We start from the raw sequence: 20,004 nt of genomic DNA, 5'->3' as shown, positions 1-20,004 counted from the left end.
AGAGGAGTCGCGGTGGACTGTCTGTACTGTGCGGTGTGCGTGGCGCAAACTGAAAAATCGACCGTTTTTGTCACTTCGGTCGGCGCACCCAGCCAGGGCCGCCGGTCGGGCCGTCCGGGCCGGCGGCAGGGGAGGGTCCCCCCGCGGGACCGGTCCCGGCGGCGCTGCGTGCGCTTCGCGGAGGGCGTAAATAAGGTGTGTGCGCCCGTTTTCGCCATTGACTTGACTTGACTCACCTCTCGACGGTCGCAACGTGCGCGCACTCCAGCTCGCACATCCTCGCTTCGCATATCGCAGAGAACCAGTTCAGATCTCCGACCACTCGCCATGTCGGGTCGCGGAAAGGGAGGCAAAGTGAAGGGAAAGGCAAAGTCCCGCTCGAACCGCGCCGGTCTGCAGTTCCCCGTCGGCCGTATCCACAGGCTGCTCAGGAAGGGCAACTACGCCGAGAGGGTCGGCGCCGGTGCGCCCGTGTACCTGGCCGCCGTCATGGAGTACCTGGCCGCCGAGGTGCTGGAGTTGGCCGGCAACGCCGCCAGGGATAACAAGAAGACGAGGATCATCCCCCGTCATCTTCAGTTGGCCATTCGCAACGACGAGGAGCTGAACAAGCTGCTCTCCGGGGTGACCATCGCCCAGGGAGGCGTCCTGCCCAACATCCAGGCCGTGCTCCTGCCCAAGAAGACCGAGAAGAAGGCGTAAGAATGATGATTCTGCGCCCGCTCATCCTCCACTCTTCTCTCTCTACTCCCCGGACTCCTCCGCCCGTTTCATCATCATCTCGCAGAGTAGTGTACACAAAGGTCCTTTTCAGGACCGCCACATGTATTTATTGCCAATCGTTACCCGTTCGCTGATTTTATAACTATTCTCATTATTTATGTACATTTAAGAAATATATCCGAAGCGCGCTAGGACCGTTCCGTCCGTGTGCGCGGACCTGAATTGTGGTATAGTATGGTAGTACCGATATGATATGCTAGAAACACTGATAATGAAATGAATAAAAATCGCAAGTAAATGAATGCGCGATGGGTAAAGCGCCCGGCGCACGCAACTTACGACGCGTGTCAATACGAGATGATCTCGGCGAGTGTTTTTGTTTAGAATTTTCACTCGTGAAATATATGAAATTAATAAGAGTCAAAGCCTGAGTAGGGTCATGATGAGCCGTGTCGCGCTTGGACGTTAGGTAATTAAAACGAAATGCGACATGATCTCAGCGCTGAGACGATAATGAAATTAATAAATCGTACGTTCCGGTACTCTTGCGTGATTTGAATGTTTAAAATTACTATTGATTCGCGAGTAAAATACATATTAATTTATTGGAAGTTATTATTATTATTATTATTATTATATATTTTTTTTTTTTTTTTACTCAAGTATCGAAATCATACTGCTACGAGTATCAAAATCATACTGCTGGCGAATTCGATTGTGGATGATTAAGGTGTATGCGGTCCTGAAAAGGACCATTTTTATTCGAATCGATCGACCGATCGGAACGGGTCGAGGTGACGGCCGCCCGATACCACTGTACTGCGTGTTAGTCAATCAGACCGATCGACCGACCGACCGAAAATCGTGCCGCGTCTCGTCGCATAGAGCTCGCTTAGGCGCGCTCGCCTCGGATGCGCCTGGCCAGCTGGATGTCCTTGGGCATGATGGTGACGCGCTTGGCGTGGATCGCGCACAGGTTCGTGTCCTCGAAGAGGCCGACCAGGTAGGCCTCGCTCGCCTCCTGCAGGGCCATGACGGCCGAGCTCTGGAAGCGGAGGTCGGTCTTGAAGTCCTGGGCGATCTCGCGCACCAGGCGCTGGAAGGGGAGCTTGCGGATCAGCAGCTCGGTGCTCTTCTGGTAGCGGCGGATCTCCCTGAGCGCGACCGTGCCGGGCCTGTAGCGATGGGGCTTCTTCACGCCGCCGGTGGCCGGGGCGCTCTTGCGGGCCGCCTTCGTGGCCAGCTGCTTCCTGGGCGCCTTGCCCCCGGTGGACTTGCGAGCGGTCTGCTTCGTACGTGCCATGGCTGTAGCTGAGTAGGATTCTTCTCTCTATTCGGAAAAATTTCCCGGGCGCGTCATATTTATCGAAAATACCGTCTCCCCCGTGGGGGGGGATGGGCCGACGCCATTGGCCGATTCGAATATTCCCAACCGCCGGGCGGTCGGGCGGGACGGAGGGGACGGGACGGGACGGGACGGGACGGGACGGGACGGGCTCGACGGTGAAGCGAGACGGGAGATAGAGTGGAGAAACAATCGCATCCTCCCCGGAGAAATGTGCATGCAGAAAAATTACGAAAAACACTCAAAACCTAGCCTGGAATAATGTTATGCATATAACAAACTGAGACATATATTCGCGTGACGCGATACCGAGTCGCGCCGATCCTCTCGCCTCTCGCCCTCGCTGCTCGCGCGCGAGAGTGAGACGGCGCGCGTGTCGTCGTAGCTGTCGGATCGCTCGGCGGCGAGGGGAGACGCGGGCGCACGTCTGGTGCATAAAAGCGGCCCCGGCCGGCGAAAAACGCCACACGAATCCTACACACGCACGGTAAAGCACCGTGCGAGCAGCGACTACTGTAACCGAAAAGAAGACCACACCCAGAGAAGATGACCGGTCGCGGAAAGGGAGGAAAAGGTCTGGGGAAAGGAGGCGCCAAGCGACACAGGAAAGTCCTCCGCGATAACATCCAGGGCATCACGAAGCCGGCCATCCGCCGTCTGGCCCGCCGAGGCGGCGTCAAGCGCATCTCCGGTCTCATCTACGAGGAGACGCGCGGCGTCCTGAAGGTGTTCCTCGAGAACGTGATCAGGGACGCGGTCACCTACACCGAGCACGCCAAGAGGAAGACCGTCACCGCCATGGACGTCGTCTACGCCCTGAAGCGCCAGGGCCGCACCCTGTACGGTTTCGGAGGTTAAGTCGCCGATCTTCGCCGCTCTTCACCGCTCTTCACCGCTCTTCACCGCACCGCACGCAGCGCGAGATACATTCGCCCCGGCCGTCCCGACGCCCGCACGCCACCGCCACCACCGCACCGCGCTGCTACGCGCGATGTGAATGCGATTTGAAAACAAAAAACGGCCCTTCTCAGGGCCAACAACTGCCTGACCGACCCATGTCGTAACCGTTTTTCGCTTTTCGAAATTTAAATAACACAATACAATTACCTACGTGGATGGATAGAGCTTTGCTTTATTTCTTTCTTTTTTCTCTCTCGTACGGCTTCGAGAACCGCAAGGGAGCGGGGTATCCGCACACGATGATAGTACGTACAAATCATTGATTTTTTTTTCACTCTCGCTCTCTCTCTCTCTATCCTTTCCTGAATTGTATTCATGTTTATATAAATGTACATATTATAATACGCGACGCAAATTTGGGAGTCTTAATAAAAAAAAAACATAAAAGAAATGAGAGTGACAGCAAAAGGGTGACAGCTGTTTCGCCTGGAAACGGTGACAGCTGTTACGACCAGAGAGAACTCAAACTTAGTTTACTTACTTATACAATGTATGTATATTGTGGGCGTAACGTCGCTAATCACTCTCGAGTGAAAGATTCCAGGCCGGAAACAATCACGTGTCGTGGGAGTGTACGCGTATACAAGGAGAGAGAGATTAACAGTAGGTCATCCCATATTCACGTGACAACGATCCGACTACGCGTGATCCGGATGCGTTTGTGTGAATAGTTTTGCAGGTGGCGCGCGCGGCGTTGCCTTTTCTTTCAAAAACTGTTGTACTTTGTATCGATATATATTATATTTTATATTATGACGCAACGTCCGCTGACTAATGACTGTCGAGCGAAATATTCTAGGCCGGAGTGTGAACGCTCGTGTGGCATGGGAGTGCATGTAGTTCGTATATGGTATACGAGAGATATTTAATAAATCATCCCATTTCGATGAAAATAAATAATAATGAAAATTCACGAAAGTCACGAAAGACGACTGAGCGTGTTCCGAATAGGTGTGTGTGTGAATCGTTTGGTAGCCCTGACAAGGGCTTTTTGACTCTTCTGCGTGATCTGTGCAATATGACAATATGCAACGGCGGCTGCTGCGGCGACGACGACAAAGACGACTCCACCCCTACTTCTTCGGGGCGGCCTTCTTTGCCGCGGGCTTGGCCTTCGGGGCGGCGGCCTTCTTGGGCTTCGGCGCCTTGGGCTTCTTGGTGGGCGGCTTGGCGGTCTTCTTCGCCTTGGTCGGGCTCTTCGCCTTGGCGGGGGCGGCCTTCTTCGCGGCCGCCTTCTTGGCTGCCGGGGAGGCGGCGGCCTTCTTCGCCTTGGCGGGAGCCGCGGCCGCCTTCTTGGCGGGCTTCTTCTTCGCGGCGGCGGCGGCGGCGGATGACTTCTCCGCGGCCGGCTTCTTCTCCTTGGCGGGGGCGGCGCGCTTCTTGGAAGCGGCGGACGCGGCGGGCTTGCTCTTCTTCTTGGCCCCGCCGGCCGACGCCTTCGCCTTGCTCGCCTCCAGCTTGAACGAACCGGACGCTCCCTTGCCCTTCGTCTGCACCAGGGCGCCGGATTCGACGGCCCCCTTGAGGTACTTCTTGATGAACGGGGCCAGCTTGTCCGCGTCGACCTTGTAGTTGGCCGAGATGTACTTCTTGATGGCCTGCAGGGAGGAGCCGCCGCGCTCCTTCAGCTCCTTGATGGCGTTGTTCACCATCTCGGACGTCTTCGGGTGCGAGGGCTTCGCCTTCGGCTTCTTGGAGGCGGCGGCGGCGGACGCTTTCGCCTTCTTGGCCGGAGTCGCCGGCAGGGGGGAGGCGGCCGCGGGTGCTGCTGTGTCTGCCATCTTGCGAGTCTTGTTGCGTTGCGTTCTGTAGCGAGCGTAGAGCGGTTGCGGGGGGACGATTAGTTCCCGTATTTGTCGTCAGACGGCGCTCGTTCTCGCCTGTCGGTAAAAATTTATACCGTGTCGCGGACGGTCGGTGCGCGCTTGTCGATTTTGCCGATGAAAAGTGTTGTCATTTATGCTTAGGCGGCCGGACGAAAACCGCCCTGGCGGCCGAACGGATCCGCCCGGGGACGCGGAGCGCGGCGGGTCCCGCGGCCGGGAGGTCCCGCCGTCGGCCGGCGGCCGGGTCGGCCGGCCCGGGGGCCGGGCCGCGGCGCGGCGGACGTTTAGAGGCGCAAAAGCTGCAGGGCGGCAGCGTTGGGCGGCCGAAAGCCGGCCGCGAATGCGTCTCCCCGGCGAGCTGGCGGCCCGGGCGCGCGCCGCCCCCGTCGGGCAGGACCCGGCCCCGGGTCCGAGACGTCCGCCGGCCGCGGAGGGCCTCCGGTGGCGGAGCGAGGGCCCCCCGAAGCGGCCGGACGTAACACACGCGAACGCCGACGGACCGCCGGAGAGCGTCCGGGCCGAGAGAGAGACCTGCCTCCGGGTCGGGAGCGAATATTATCTAGTGAATTATAACGATTGATCGATCTACTAACGGCTATCGTAGGATTACATGTCGAACGAGTGAGACGCGAAAAGATAGAAGAAAAGAATAGAATTAAAAAAAAAAAAAAATACATTAATATAATAACGATCCGTCGTTTGCGAGGAATCGTATCACGAATGGGATGGATAGTAGTAGTAGTAGTAGTAGTAGAATCATCGGAAGGCGTAAGTGAAAGAAAGAAGAATAGAAGTTAGAAAAAATATAAATAAAGAAAGGAAAAAGAGGAGTTGGGAGAATGATAGAAGTAGATGAATAGAAAAGAAAGAACGAATAAAACAGACCGATTGTATCGGACTTTTGGAAGTGTAGCCGACGTAGAATAGGCTAGTTTAAGATATTTTAAGAATAAAATAATTGTATTGTAGCATCATAAGAACAATAATAACAATATGTGATAATAGGAATATGTATTAAATGAAATATGAAAAATAAAAACGTGTATCTACTGTTGAAGATGTGTATGTATGTATGTATGTCGAATGTCGGGGCGAGTTCGGTAGGTGATCGGAAATGGTATTTGTAATGAGAATAGTTGTCAGGTGTATATTAGTATGCATAAAGAATGAAGAAGAAGCGAAGGAAAGGGGGAAAAAAAAAAAAAAAAAAAATGACTAGGTAAGGTGACATGTCGAAGAGGCCCTCGAGGATATGGCACCGTACGTACGATAGTATGATAGAATCGTACGGCTTCGAGAACCGCAAGGGAGCGGAGTATCCGCACACGATGATAGTACGTAGAAATCATTGATTTTTTTTCACTCTCGCTCTCTCTCTCTATCCTTTCCTGAATTGTATTCATGTTTATATAAATGTACATATCATAATACGCGACGCAAATTTGGGAGTCAAAAAAAAAAAAACATAAAAGAAATGAAAGTGACAGCAAAAGGGTGACAGCTGTTTCGCCTGAAAAGGGTGACAGCTGTTTCGCCCTAAAACTGAAGAAGAAGAAGAAGAAGAAGAAGGTGACAGCTGTTACGACCAGAGAGAACTCAAAAAAAAATCACAGCAGTTCCGCTCGGGGAAAAAAAAAAAACCAAAAACAAAAAACTGCGAAAGGTGACAGCAATTTTGCAACCGAAACAACGGCCAAATAAAAAGAAGGAGAAAAAAATGTGTATATATATATATATATATATATATATATATATATATATATATATATATATATATATATATAATATACATGCGTACGTATATGATTTTTTATATAAAAAAAGGACAATTTTGATCGGACGCCCGGCTAATCGTGCGATAGGCAATCGCCGCGCACCGCGGCGCGGCCGGTTGCGCGATCCGTTACGGGGCGCTTATCACTGTTGCGCTTCTCGTTCTATTATCGTAGTTATTATTTACACACACATCTGTCTATAGTATAATATATTTGCAGTAAGTATTTGGATTATTCGTGTGGTGGTCCTGATAAGGACCTTTGTTAATTGCGCTGTATTAGATGGTCTAACGTAGACGACGACGGCGCTGTTGATGTCGATGATTATTATGATGATGACGATGATGACGATGTCGGTGTGTATAGATTACAATATTCGGTGCAGACGAATATCGCGCGTCCGTGTGCGTGTCGCGTCGTGTTTCAACGCGCTGGCGCTGGCGCTGGCGCCTACTTGGAGCTGGTGTACTTGGTGACGGCCTTGGTGCCCTCGCTGACGGCGTGCTTGGCCAGCTCCCCGGGCAGCAGCAGCCTGACGGCGGTCTGGATCTCCCTGCTGGTGATCGTCGACCTCTTGTTGTAGTGGGCGAGACGGGACGCCTCGGCGGCGATGCGCTCGAAGATGTCGTTCACGAAGCTGTTCATGATGCTCATCGCCTTACTGGAGATTCCGGTGTCGGGATGCACCTGCTTGAGCACCTTGTAGATGTAGATGGCGTAGCTCTCCTTCCTCCTGCGCTTCGACTTCTTCTTGTCCCCCTTGGAGATGTTCTTCTGGGCCTTGCCCGACTTCTTGGCTGCCTTTCCGCTCGTCTTGGGCGGCATTGTCTCTTCTTATCTCGGAATAGATGCGGCGTAGAGTGGAGCAGAGGAGTCGCGGTGGACTGTCTGTACTGTGCGGTGTGCGTGGCGCAAACTTGACTTGAATCTAATGGCTCATAGAGTACCGGGTCGACATGACCCCCTACTCCTTCATCGGGTTATAAAATTTTGATTTTACTGAATGAATTTAATGGGTTATAGGTTAAAACCTATGAAGGGGTTAGAAAAATACGCAGAGTGCTGCGGGATGGTTACTGGGAGGGGAGGAGGACCTCTTTCGGTCTTTTGTAGCGACGGTACGAGTGAAGCTCGTACTTCGCGAGTGAGTTTATTGTGGGGTTGGCGTGTGCGGCTAGTCCGCCATAGAAGCGCTCCGATAGCGCGGTTATGTACTTATTTACGCGGGGTACGTCGGACTCTCTGTGGAGTTGAGAGATTCTCGTCCAGAAGGGGGCTTTCAACGCAGTGCGGAGCACTTTGTTCTGGAAGACTTGTAATTTGCTTAGGTGTGTTCTGGCCGCGTATCCCCAGACGGGGGCGGCGTATGTTAAGATGGGACGGATGACCGTTTTATAGATAAGCAACTTGTTGTCGATCGAGAGTTTGCTGTTTCTCCCGAGCATCGGGTAGAGGGCCGACAGGACCCCGGAGGCAGAGTTGACTTTACTTTCGATGTGACGTTTCCACGTCAGCTTGGAGTCGAGCGTGACTCCGAGATATTTAACGGATCCGGACCACGGGATGGATTGCCCGAACATCGTTATGTTTGGAGGAGTTCGCGGTCTCCTGCGAGTGAAAAGTGTGGTCACACTTTTACTCGGATTTATGGTAACTCGCCATTGTTTGCACCATTTTTCCAGGGCGTCGCATTGTTTTTGAACTCTCTCCTTTGCCAGGAGGGCGCTCAGCGAGCTCGACATGATTGCCGTGTCGTCGGCGAACTGCGCGATCTGAGTGTTGTAGTCGAGCGCAGCCGGTATGTCGCTCGAGTATACGTTGTATAGGATCGGTCCTAGCAGTGAGCCTTGTGGGACTCCCGCTCTGATGGGGCGTTCAGTCGAGAAGTGCGCATTCAATTTTATTCTGAACGTGCGATTTGCTAGATAATTAGCAATCAGCTGGATGGTCGAACGGGGTATTCCGAACGTGTCCATTTTGTATAGCAGGCCGGTGTGCCATACTCTGTCGAAAGCCTTACTGACGTCTAGAGATAACACTGCCGTGTGTTTGCGCGTATTGAAACCGTTGGTTATCTGCTCTACCACGCGAAGTAATTGGTGCAGCGTAGAGTGGTTAGCTCTGAAGCCGTGCTGCGTGTCCGGAATTATCGATTTTTCCGAGACTGTATCCTTCAACCGTTTGAGGATGATTTTCTCCAATACTTTCGAGAGACACGGAAGTAGACTGATCGGGCGGTGGTTTTGCGCGTCGAGTGGGTCCTTCCCCGGTTTGGGGATCAAGATGACGTCGGCTTGTTTGAATGCGGCGGGGAATTTACGGAGACGTAATGAGGCGTTTGAGATGGCTGTTATTGCGCAGATTCCCTTAGGGGGAATGTGTTTGAGGACTTTGTTCGAAATGGCGTCCGGGCCGGGAGCTTTTTTATTTTCGAGACGTGATATTATGGATTGGACCTCGCGCGGGGTGGTGAATTTAATCGCGGGGCCTTCTGGGAGTGAGTTTAAGAGTCTCTCTACGTGGAAGTTAACCTCGTCGACGAACGAGGGATCGTCGTGGGTGGTGTTCGGGGTGAACTGGGCTTCTAAGCTATCCGCGAAGGCTTCTGCCTTTTCCGCAGCGGAATAGACTGGTCCGTTGGGGCCGTTTAATGGGGAAATTCGCGTTTTAGGTCTTTTTAGGGACTTTGTAATTTTCCAGAAGGCGTTGCGGTCCTCGTCTAGGGATGAGATGAAGTCGTGCCATCGATCGTTGCGAAAGTCGCTTAAGGCTCTTTTAGCTTGTGCTGCGAGTCGGTTCATGCGCCTGCGGTCGGTCGGGTCGCGGTATTTTTGCCAGTCGGCGCGTGCTTTGTTCTTCTCCCTTATGATGCTTTTCAGATCGTCCGGGAGGTCGGGACGGTATTTGTCGATTTGGACTTCGACCGTGGCTGCAGCGGTAGCCTCGTTGATTTGACACACGAGGGTGGAGACGGCCGTGTTTAAGCTCGCTTCGTCGGGGATGGAAGTGGGGATCGTGATGGATTCGAATAGGCGGGGAAGTTTCGTCCAAGAAACTTTCTTCCTATTCAGTCCGACGGGGTCGGAGGGTAAGGTTCCGTCGGATAGGTAGAGGAGCACGGGGTTGTGGTCCGACGAGAGCTCGCTTAGCACTTGCATGCTATACGCGTGAGTCGAGTTAGACATGACGATTATGTCTATGACGTCGGGGTTACCGTTATGCGGGTACAGCGTCGGGACGTCCGGTGCGTCTACGACGACCGAGGAGTGAATCGAGTAGTCGAACAAACTCCTACCTTTTTGATTGTTGAATCTACTGTGCCAGGAGGCGTGCTTAGCATTCAGGTCTCCTGCGAGGATTGTCGGAGTGTCGTCGGTGAACACTTTGTCCAGGTCCTCCGCGATGAGGTGCCTTTTCGGCGGGCTGTAGGCGGCTACGAGTTTGAGTGGTCCGGAGTTTTTTGTACTTATGACGACCGCGGTGGTTTCAATATTGTCGTTAGTCGCGGAGTCGAAGTGGCAATGGTCGATCGAATTCTTTATTATTATCGCGGTGCCACCTCCTCGGGTGTGCGTGCGATCGGTACGATACGTGACGTAGTTGGGAAAGCTAATTTTGTCGCTGGGTTTGAGCCATGATTCATTTATGAGCAGGACGTCTAGGTTGTACTCGGACAGAAATTCGGTGATTTCTGTCTTATGGGCCTTCACTTGACCGTTAGCGTTCCAGAACGCTGCCTGAAGGGCTTCCGGGTTGAAAGTTTTTCTAGCCATGGCTAGCCGTGATTAGCGCGTTGATGTGGTTCAACATCTCAGATGCTGAAGCCATGAAGGTCGCTAGCTGTTGCGCTGCAGCTGTGAGCGCCTCCAGTGGAGGGGGGGCGGGGTGACGGGCGGTGCGTGTGTCGGCGGACGCGGGTTGGGGACGCGGGGGTTGGGGGCGCGGGTGTTGGGGACGCGGGTCCCTGAGGTGCGTCGCGTAAGCGGGTGCGGGCCATTGCGGTACGGGGGGAGAGGGGTGCGGGGGACAGTAGTATGATTGGGGAGAGGGTTGGGTGGGTCTGGGGGTGGTGTGGGTGGTGGTAGGTTGGGGGGTGGTGAGAGTTTGGCCGCGTGTTTGGCGGTGTTCACGCCTCTGAGCCGGTTTTGGGGTGGGTTTGGCGGGGCAGCCTTTGTAGTTTGCCGTGTGCGGGCCGTCGCACAGGGCGCATTTCGCCGGCGTTTCGCGCGGTTTCTTGCATGCGGCGGAAGCGTGTCCGGCTCCGCATTTTACACAGCGCGGCTGGGCGTTGCAGCACGACGCTGAGTGTCCGTATGTTTGGCATTTAAAACACTGGCCCATACGGGGGCGGGAGCGTAGTCTCTCGACGTTGATCCTTAGGTGCAGGATTGTTTGAAGATCCGTGAAGATCTTCTTGGAGGCATCGGTGTGCCTCAGGTTCACGAGCATGAGCGGGATCGGCTTGCGGTTGCCGCCCGTTCTCATCCGGTGTACGGATATGACCTCGTACTTCGAGGCCAATTCGTTTACTACGTCCTGCGCTTCTACCGTTTCGGGTATTCCGCGCAGGACAATCTTCAGCGGTTTTTCGCCGGGAAGACGGAAAGAGTGATGGTCTACATTCTGCTCCATCATCATCTTTGTGACCTTATGGTGGTCACGCGGTGTTTTTACGAAGACCCAGAGGTTTTCGCCCCTGTTTTTTGCCGTGAAGTCAATTCCACGGGTCTCCATTGACTTTGCGAGGGCGCTCCAGTTGTCCTTTTTGTGGAGGACAATGGGGGGAATTCGCGAGGGCACGGGGGTCGGATCGGGGATTGCCGAATCTATTTGAGAAGCCGTCGCGGGAGAGTTGGATCGCATTGTCGGTACGGGCGCGGGCGCGGGGTAGATCGGTGCGGGGGTGGTCGGTGCGGGGGTGGTCGGTGCGGGGGTGGTCGGTGCGGGGGTGGTCGGTACGGGCGCGGGGGTGATCGGTCGCGGGGACGCGGGGCTAGCGCGGTCCCGTTTTGGGGGTGGAGATTTCGCCTTCTTGGGTGAGGCGGGCGGAGAGGGACGGTTCCTCTTTCGTGATTGAATGGTGACCCATTCCATCGAGGTGGAGGCGGAGGCGACGGGGGACGGTGCGCGACGTCGGCGCGTCGGCGAGTTGGTCGGTGTACGAACCTCGTCGGACGAACTTTCGTCCGACGAGTATTCTGAAGAGGAGGCGGAGTCCGTTTTCCGCCTCTTCTCCTCTCTATGCCTTTGTAGGCATAGTTTGATAAGGTGCGATTTCTCCTTAGGGGAGAGATCGCGGTGCTCACGGGCACCTAGAAAGTCGTCTAAGTCCGACTCGTACTCGGTCGGACTGTCGTTTCGGTCGAGTGGCGCAAACTGAAAAATCGACCGTTTTTGTCACTTCGGTCGGCGCACCCAGCCAGGGCCGCCGGTCGGGCCGTCCGGGCCGGCGGCAAGGGAGGGTCCCCCCGCGGGACCGGTCCCGGCGGCGCTGCGTGCGCTTCGCGGAGGGCGTAAATAAGGTGTGTGCGCCCGTTTTCGCCATTGACTTGACTTGACTCACCTCTCGACGGTCGCAACGTGCGCGCACTCCAGCTCGCACATCCTCGCTTCGCATATCGCAGAGAACCAGTTCATATCTCCGACCACTCGCCATGTCGGGTCGCGGAAAGGGAGGCAAAGTGAAGGGAAAGGCAAAGTCCCGCTCGAACCGCGCCGGTCTGCAGTTCCCCGTCGGCCGTATCCACAGGCTGCTCAGGAAGGGCAACTACGCCGAGAGGGTCGGCGCCGGTGCGCCCGTGTACCTGGCCGCCGTCATGGAGTACCTGGCCGCCGAGGTGCTGGAGTTGGCCGGCAACGCCGCCAGGAATAACAAGAAGACGAGGATCATCCCCCGTCATCTTCAGTTGGCCATTCGCAACGACGAGGAGCTGAACAAGCTGCTCTCCGGGGTGACCATCGCCCAGGGAGGCGTCCTGCCCAACATCCAGGCCGTGCTCCTGCCCAAGAAGACCGAGAAGAAGGCGTAAGAATGATGATTCTGCGCCCGCTCATCCTCCACTCTTCTCTCTCTACTCCCCGGACTCCTCCGCCCGTTTCATCATCATCTCGCAGAGTACACAAAGGTCCTTTTCAGGACCGCCACATGTATTTATTGCCAATCGTTACCCGTTCGCTGATTTTATAACTATTCTCATTATTTATGTACATTTGAGAAATATATCCGAAGCGCGCTAGGACCGTTCCGTCCGTGTGCGCGGACCTGAATTGTGGTATAGTATGGTAGTACCGATATGATATGATATGCTAGAAACACTGATAATGAAATGAATAAAAATCGCAAGTAAATGAATGCGCGATGGGTAAAGCGCCCGGCGCACGCAACTTACGACGCGTGTCAATACGAGATGATCTCGGCGAGTGTTTTTGTTTAGAATTTTCACTCGTGAAATATATGAAATTAATAAGAGTCAAAGCCTGAGTAGGGTCATGATGAGCCGTGTCGCGCTTGGACGTTAGGTAATTAAAACGAAATGCGACATGATCTCAGCGCTGAGACGATAATGAAATTAATAAATCGTACGTTCCGGTACTCTTGCGTGATTTGAATGTTTAAAATTACTATTGATTCGCGAGTAAAATACATATTAATTTATTGGAAGTTATTATTATTATTATTATTATATTTTTTTTTTTTTTTTTTTTTTACTCAAGTATCGAAATCATACTGCTACGAGTATCAAAATCATACTGCTGGCGAATTCGATTGTGGATGATTAAGGTGTATGCGGTCCTGAAAAGGACCATTTTTATTCGAATCGATCGACCGATCGGAACGGGTCGAGGTGACGGCCGCCCGATACCACTGTACTGCGTGTTAGTCAATCAGACCGACCGACCGAAAATCGTGCCGCGTCTCGTCGCATAGAGCTCGCTTAGGCGCGCTCGCCTCGGATGCGCCTGGCCAGCTGGATGTCCTTGGGCATGATGGTGACGCGCTTGGCGTGGATCGCGCACAGGTTCGTGTCCTCGAAGAGGCCGACCAGGTAGGCCTCGCTCGCCTCCTGCAGGGCCATGACGGCCGAGCTCTGGAAGCGGAGGTCGGTCTTGAAGTCCTGGGCGATCTCGCGCACCAGGCGCTGGAAGGGGAGCTTGCGGATCAGCAGCTCGGTGCTCTTCTGGTAGCGGCGGATCTCCCTGAGCGCGACCGTGCCGGGCCTGTAGCGATGGGGCTTCTTCACGCCGCCGGTGGCCGGGGCGCTCTTGCGGGCCGCCTTCGTGGCCAGCTGCTTCCTGGGCGCCTTGCCCCCGGTGGACTTGCGAGCGGTCTGCTTCGTACGTGCCATGGCTGTAGCTGAGTAGGATTCTTCTCTCTATTCGGAAAAATTTCCCGGGCGCGTCATATTTATCGAAAATACCGTCTCCCCCGTGGGGGGGGATGGGCCGACGCCATTGGCCGATTCGAATATTCCCAACCGCCGGGCGGTCGGGCGGGACGGAGGGGACGGGACGGGACGGGACGGGACGGGACGGGCTCGACGGTGAAGCGAGACGGGAGATAGAGTGGAGAAACAATCGCATCCTCCCCGGAGAAATGTGCATGCAGAAAAATTACGAAAAACACTCAAAACCTAGCCTGGAATAATGTTATGCATATAACAAACTGAGACATATATTCGCGTGACGCGATACCGAGTCGCGCCGATCCTCTCGCCTCTCGCCCTCGCTGCTCGCGCGCGAGAGTGAGACGGCGCGCGTGTCGTCGTAGCTGTCGGATCGCTCGGCGGCGAGGGGAGACGCGGGCGCACGTCTGGTGCATAAAAGCGGCCCCGGCCGGCGAAAAACGCCACACGAATCCTACACACGCACGGTAGAGCACCGTGCGAGCAGCGACTACTGTAACCGAAAAGAAGACCACACGCAGAGAAGATGACCGGTCGCGGAAAGGGAGGAAAAGGTCTGGGGAAAGGAGGCGCCAAGCGACACAGGAAAGTCCTCCGCGATAACATCCAGGGCATCACGAAGCCGGCCATCCGCCGTCTGGCCCGCCGAGGCGGCGTCAAGCGCATCTCCGGTCTCATCTACGAGGAGACGCGCGGCGTCCTGAAGGTGTTCCTCGAGAACGTGATCAGGGACGCGGTCACCTACACCGAGCACGCCAAGAGGAAGACCGTCACCGCCATGGACGTCGTCTACGCCCTGAAGCGCCAGGGCCGCACCCTGTACGGTTTCGGAGGTTAAGTCGCCGATCTTCGCCGCTCTTCACCGCTCTTCACCGCTCTTCACCGCACCGCACGCAGCGCGAGATACATTCGCCCCGGCCGTCCCGACGCCCGCACGCCACCGCCACCACCGCACCGCGCTGCTACGCGCGATGTGAATGCGATTTGAAAACAAAAAACGGCCCTTCTCAGGGCCAACAACTGCCTGACCGACCCATGTCGTAACCGTTTTTCGCTTTTCGAAATTTAAATAACACAATACAAATTACCTACGTGGATGGATAGAGCTTTGCTTTATTTCTTTCTTTTTTCTCTCTCGTACGGCTTCGTGAACCGCAAGGGAGCGGGGTATCCGCACACGATGATAGTACGTACAAATCATTGATTTTTTTTTCACTCTCGCTCTCTCTCTCTATCCTTTCCTGAATTGTATTCATGTTTATATAAATGTACATATTATAATACGCGACGCAAATTTGGGAGTCTTAATAAAAAAAAAAACATAAAAGAAATGAGAGTGACAGCAAAAGGGTGACAGCTGTTTCGCCTGGAAACGGTGACAGCTGTTTCGTCCGGAAAACTGAAGAAGAAGAAGAAGAAGGTGACAGCTGTTACGACCAGAGAGAACTCAAACTTAGTTTACTTACTTATACAATGTATGTATATTGTGGGCGTAAGTAACGTCGCTAATCACTCTCGAGTGAAAGATTCCAGGCCGGAAACAATCACGTGTCGTGGGAGTGTACGCGTATACAAGGAGAGAGAGATTAACAGTAGGTCATCCCATATTCACGTGACAACGATCCGACTACGCGTGATCCGGATGCGTTTGTGTGAGATAATATGTGTGAATAGTTTTGCAGGTGGCGCGCGCGGCGTTGCCTTTTCTTTCAAAAACTGTTGTACTTTGTATCGATATATATTATATTTTATATTATGACGCAACGTCCGCTGACTAATGACTGTCGAGCGAAATATTCTAGGCCGGAGTGTGAACGCTCGTGTGGCATGGGAGTGCATGTAGTTCGTATATGGTATACGAGAGATATTTAATAAATCATCCCATTTCGATGAAAATAAATAATAATGAAAATTCACGAAAGTCACGAAAGACGACTGAGCGTGTTCCGAATAGGTGTGTGTGTGAATCGTTTGGTAGCCCTGACAAGGGCTTTTTGACTCTTCTGCGTGATCTGTGCAATATGACAATATGCAACGGCGGCTGCTGCGGCGACGACGACAAAGACGACTCCACCCCTACTTCTTCGGGGCGGCCTTCTTTGCCGCGGGCTTGGCCTTCGGGGCGGCGGCCTTCTTGGGCTTCGGCGCCTTGGGCTTCTTGGTGGGCGGCTTGGCGGTCTTCTTCGCCTTGGTCGGGCTCTTCGCCTTGGCGGGGGCGGCCTTCTTCGCGGCCGCCTTCTTGGCTGCCGGGGAGGCGGCGGCCTTCTTCGCCTTGGCGGGAGCCGCGGCCGCCTTCTTGGCGGGCTTCTTCTTCGCGGCGGCGGCGGCGGCGGATGACTTCTCCGCGGCCGGCTTCTTCTCCTTGGCGGGGGCGGCGCGCTTCTTGGAAGCGGCGGACGCGGCGGGCTTGCTCTTCTTCTTGGCCCCGCCGGCCGACGCCTTCGCCTTGCTCGCCTCCAGCTTGAACGAACCGGACGCTCCCTTGCCCTTCGTCTGCACCAGGGCGCCGGATTCGACGGCCCCCTTGAGGTACTTCTTGATGAACGGGGCCAGCTTGTCCGCGTCGACCTTGTAGTTGGCCGAGATGTACTTCTTGATGGCCTGCAGGGAGGAGCCGCCGCGCTCCTTCAGCTCCTTGATGGCGTTGTTCACCATCTCGGACGTCTTCGGGTGCGAGGGCTTCGCCTTCGGCTTCTTGGAGGCGGCGGCGGCGGACGCTTTCGCCTTCTTGGCCGGAGTCGCCGGCAGGGGGGAGGCGGCCGCGGGTGCTGCTGTGTCTGCCATCTTGCGAGTCTTGTTGCGTTGCGTTCTGTAGCGAGCGTAGAGCGGTTGCGGGGGGACGATTAGTTCCCGTATTTGTCGTCAGACGGCGCTCGTTCTCGCCTGTCGGTAAAAATTTATACCGTGTCGCGGACGGTCGGTGCGCGCTTGTCGATTTTGCCGATGAAAAGTGTTGTCATTTATGCTTAGGCGGCCGGACGAAAACCGCCCTGGCGGCCGAACGGATCCGCCCGGGGACGCGGAGCGCGGCGGGTCCCGCGGCCGGGAGGTCCCGCCGTCGGCCGGCGGCCGGGTCGGCCGGCCCGGGGGCCGGGCCGCGGCGCGGCGGACGTTTAGAGGCGCAAAAGCTGCAGGGCGGCAGCGTTGGGCGGCCGAAAGCCGGCCGCGAATGCGTCTCCCCGGCGAGCTGGCGGCCCGGGCGCGCGCCGCCCCCGTCGGGCAGGACCCGGCCCCGGGTCCGAGACGTCCGCCGGCCGCGGAGGGCCTCCGGTGGCGGAGCGAGGGCCCCCCGAAGCGGCCGGACGTAACACACGCGAACGCCGACGGACCGCCGGAGAGCGTCCGGGCCGAGAGAGAGACCTGCCTCCGGGTCGGGAGCGAATATTATCTAGTGAATTATAACGATTGATCGATCTACTAACGGCTATCGTAGGATTACATGTCGAACGAGTGAGACGCGAAAAGATAGAAGAAAAGAATAGAATTTAAAAAAAAAAAAAATACATTAATATAATAACGATCCGTCGTTTGCGAGGAATCGTATCACGAATGGGATGGATAGTAGTAGTAGTAGTAGTAGTAGTAGAATCATCGGAAGGCGTAAGTGAAAGAAAGAAGAATAGAAGTTAGAAAAAATATAAATAAAGAAAGGAAAAAGAGGAGTTGGGAGAATGATAGAAGTAGATGAATAGAAAAGAAAGAACGAATAAAACAGACCGATAATAAGTATGAATGATTCCGGTCTACGTGCAAAATGACGCGAGCTCCGCGCGCAGTAGTAGGCTCGTTCTGTAAAAAGTGAAACGTCATCGACTTATAAAAAAAAAAAAAAAAAAAAAAAAAAATCGAAATCGGGATGATGATGATATATAATCGGGTGAGATGCGACGATGATGATGATTCGTGTCGCCGTAGCGGTGCGTACGACCGACGATGACGATGATGACGATGATACGCGTGAAGAAGAACAATAATAACAATATGTGATAATAGGAATATGTATTAAATGAAATATGAAAAATAAAAACGTGTATCTACTGTTGAAGATGTGTATGTATGTATGTCGAATGTCGGGGCGAGTTCGGTAGGTGATCGGAAATGGTATTTGTAATGAGAATAGTTGTCAGGTGTATATTAGTATGCATAAAGAATGAAGAAGAAGCGAAGGAAAGGGGGAAAAAAAAAAAAAAAAAAAATGACTAGGTAAGGTGACATGTCGAAGAGGCCCTCGAGGATATGGCACCGTACGTACGATAGTATGATAGAATCGTACGGCTTCGAGAACCGCAAGGGAGCGGAGTATCCGCACACGATGATAGTACGTAGAAATCATTGATTTTTTTTCACTCTCGCTCTCTCTCTCTATCCTTTCCTGAATTGTATTCATGTTTATATAAATGTACATATCATAATACGCGACGCAAATTTGGGAGTCAAAAAAAAAAAAACATAAAAGAAATGAAAGTGACAGCAAAAGGGTGACAGCTGTTTCGCCTGAAAAGGGTGACAGCTGTTTCGCCCTAAAACTGAAGAAGAAGAAGAAGAAGAAGAAGGTGACAGCTGTTACGACCAGAGAGAACTCAAAAAAAAATCACAGCAGTTCCGCTCGGGGAAAAAAAAAAACCAAAAACAGAAAACTGCGAAAGGTGACAGCAATTTTGCAACCGAAACAACGGCCAAATAAAAAGAAGGAGAAAAAAATGTGTATATATATATATATATATATATATATATATATATATATATATATATATATATATATATATATATATATATATATATAATATACATGCGTACGTATATGATTTTTTATATAAAAAAAGGACAATTTTGATCGGACGCCCGGCTAATCGTGCGATAGGCAATCGCCGCGCACCGCGGCGCGGCCGGTTGCGCGATCCGTTACGGGGCGCTTATCACTGTTGCGCTTCTCGTTCTATTATCGTAGTTATTATTTACACACACATCTGTCTATAGTATAATATATTTGCAGTAAGTATTTGGATTATTCGTGTGGTGGTCCTGATAAGGACCTTTGTTAATTGCGCTGTATTAGATGGTCTAACGTAGACGACGACGGCGCTGTTGATGTCGATGATTATTATGATGATGACGATGATGACGATGTCGGTGTGTATAGATTACAATATTCGGTGCAGACGAATATCGCGCGTCCGTGTGCGTGTCGCGTCGTGTTTCAACGCGCTGGCGCCTACTTGGAGCTGGTGTACTTGGTGACGGCCTTGGTGCCCTCGCTGACGGCGTGCTTGGCCAGCTCCCCGGGCAGCAGCAGCCTGACGGCGGTCTGGATCTCCCTGCTGGTGATCGTCGACCTCTTGTTGTAGTGGGCGAGACGGGACGCCTCGGCGGCGATGCGCTCGAAGATGTCGTTCACGAAGCTGTTCATGATGCTCATCGCCTTACTGGAGATTCCGGTGTCGGGATGCACCTGCTTGAGCACCTTGTAGATGTAGATGGCGTAGCTCTCCTTCCTCCTGCGCTTCGACTTCTTCTTGTCCCCCTTGGAGATGTTCTTCTGGGCCTTGCCCGACTTCTTGGCTGCCTTTCCGCTCGTCTTGGGCGGCATTGTCTCTTCTTATCTCGGAATAGATGCGGCGTAGAGTGGAGCAGAGGAGTCGCGGTGGACTGTCTGTACTGTGCGGTGTGCGTGGCGCAAACTGAAAAATCGACCGTTTTTGTCACTTCGGTCGGCGCACCCAGCCAGGGCCGCCGGTCGGGCCGTCCGGGCCGGCGGCAAGGGAGGGTCCCCCCGCGGGACCGGTCCCGGCGGCGCTGCGTGCGCTTCGCGGAGGGCGTAAATAAGGTGTGTGCGCCCGTTTTCGCCATTCACCCACGACGATCCCTCGTTCGTCGACGAGGTTAACTTCCACGTAGAGAGACTCTTAAACTCACTCCCAGAAGGCCCCGCGATTAAATTCACCACCCCGCGCGAGGTCCAATCCATAATATCA

The 20,004-nt window shown here is 53.7% G+C and overlaps 8 protein-coding genes across 8 annotated transcripts; 4 read left to right on the top strand and 4 right to left on the bottom strand.

Annotated features, from left to right (window-relative positions):
• The first annotated feature begins 327 nt into the window (after positions 1-327).
• LOC148299363 (histone H2A) lies at positions 328-702 on the top strand. Its single transcript, XM_088276116.1, has one exon. The coding sequence runs from the start codon at positions 328-330 to the stop codon at positions 700-702; it is 375 nt and encodes a 124-aa protein (XP_088132242.1).
• Positions 703-1,615: 913 nt separating this feature from the next.
• On the bottom strand, positions 1,616-2,026 carry LOC148299362 (histone H3). The gene has a single exon (XM_088276114.1). The coding sequence runs from the start codon at positions 2,024-2,026 to the stop codon at positions 1,616-1,618; it is 411 nt and encodes a 136-aa protein (XP_088132240.1).
• A 533-nt stretch (positions 2,027-2,559) lies between these two features.
• LOC148299361 (histone H4) lies at positions 2,560-3,238 on the top strand. The gene has a single exon (XM_088276155.1). It carries the CDS (start codon positions 2,615-2,617, stop codon positions 2,924-2,926), a length of 312 nt encoding a protein of 103 aa, XP_088132281.1. The 5' UTR covers positions 2,560-2,614; the 3' UTR covers positions 2,927-3,238.
• Positions 3,239-7,079: 3,841 nt separating this feature from the next.
• Positions 7,080-7,454, bottom strand: LOC148299360 (histone H2B). Its single transcript, XM_088276113.1, has one exon. It carries the CDS (start codon positions 7,452-7,454, stop codon positions 7,080-7,082), a length of 375 nt encoding a protein of 124 aa, XP_088132239.1.
• Positions 7,455-12,283: 4,829 nt separating this feature from the next.
• Positions 12,284-12,658, top strand: LOC148299359 (histone H2A-like). The gene has a single exon (XM_088276112.1). It carries the CDS (start codon positions 12,284-12,286, stop codon positions 12,656-12,658), a length of 375 nt encoding a protein of 124 aa, XP_088132238.1.
• A 906-nt stretch (positions 12,659-13,564) lies between these two features.
• Positions 13,565-13,975, bottom strand: LOC148299358 (histone H3). The gene has a single exon (XM_088276111.1). It carries the CDS (start codon positions 13,973-13,975, stop codon positions 13,565-13,567), a length of 411 nt encoding a protein of 136 aa, XP_088132237.1.
• A 583-nt stretch (positions 13,976-14,558) lies between these two features.
• On the top strand, positions 14,559-15,015 carry LOC148299357 (histone H4). The gene has a single exon (XM_088276158.1). It carries the CDS (start codon positions 14,559-14,561, stop codon positions 14,868-14,870), a length of 312 nt encoding a protein of 103 aa, XP_088132284.1. The 3' UTR covers positions 14,871-15,015.
• Positions 15,016-19,244: 4,229 nt separating this feature from the next.
• LOC148299356 (histone H2B) lies at positions 19,245-19,619 on the bottom strand. Its single transcript, XM_088276110.1, has one exon. The coding sequence runs from the start codon at positions 19,617-19,619 to the stop codon at positions 19,245-19,247; it is 375 nt and encodes a 124-aa protein (XP_088132236.1).
• Between the last annotated feature and the right edge of the window lie 385 nt (positions 19,620-20,004).

Source organism: Brachycentrus maculatus, unplaced genomic scaffold, assembly GCF_059751285.1.
Source record: "Brachycentrus maculatus isolate JH-2025_06_01 unplaced genomic scaffold, ASM5975128v1 h1tg001171l, whole genome shotgun sequence".
In the NCBI taxonomy this organism is placed as follows: Eukaryota; Metazoa; Arthropoda; class Insecta; order Trichoptera; family Brachycentridae; genus Brachycentrus; species Brachycentrus maculatus.
This window is presented reverse-complemented; position numbering and strand designations above follow the sequence as displayed.

Coding starts and splice junctions, on each gene's coding strand:
- LOC148299363 (XM_088276116.1), top strand. CDS start 328: ATGTCGGGTCGCGGAAAGGGAGGCAAAGTGAAGGGAAAGGCAAAGTCC.
- LOC148299362 (XM_088276114.1), bottom strand. CDS start 2,026: ATGGCACGTACGAAGCAGACCGCTCGCAAGTCCACCGGGGGCAAGGCG.
- LOC148299361 (XM_088276155.1), top strand. CDS start 2,615: ATGACCGGTCGCGGAAAGGGAGGAAAAGGTCTGGGGAAAGGAGGCGCC.
- LOC148299360 (XM_088276113.1), bottom strand. CDS start 7,454: ATGCCGCCCAAGACGAGCGGAAAGGCAGCCAAGAAGTCGGGCAAGGCC.
- LOC148299359 (XM_088276112.1), top strand. CDS start 12,284: ATGTCGGGTCGCGGAAAGGGAGGCAAAGTGAAGGGAAAGGCAAAGTCC.
- LOC148299358 (XM_088276111.1), bottom strand. CDS start 13,975: ATGGCACGTACGAAGCAGACCGCTCGCAAGTCCACCGGGGGCAAGGCG.
- LOC148299357 (XM_088276158.1), top strand. CDS start 14,559: ATGACCGGTCGCGGAAAGGGAGGAAAAGGTCTGGGGAAAGGAGGCGCC.
- LOC148299356 (XM_088276110.1), bottom strand. CDS start 19,619: ATGCCGCCCAAGACGAGCGGAAAGGCAGCCAAGAAGTCGGGCAAGGCC.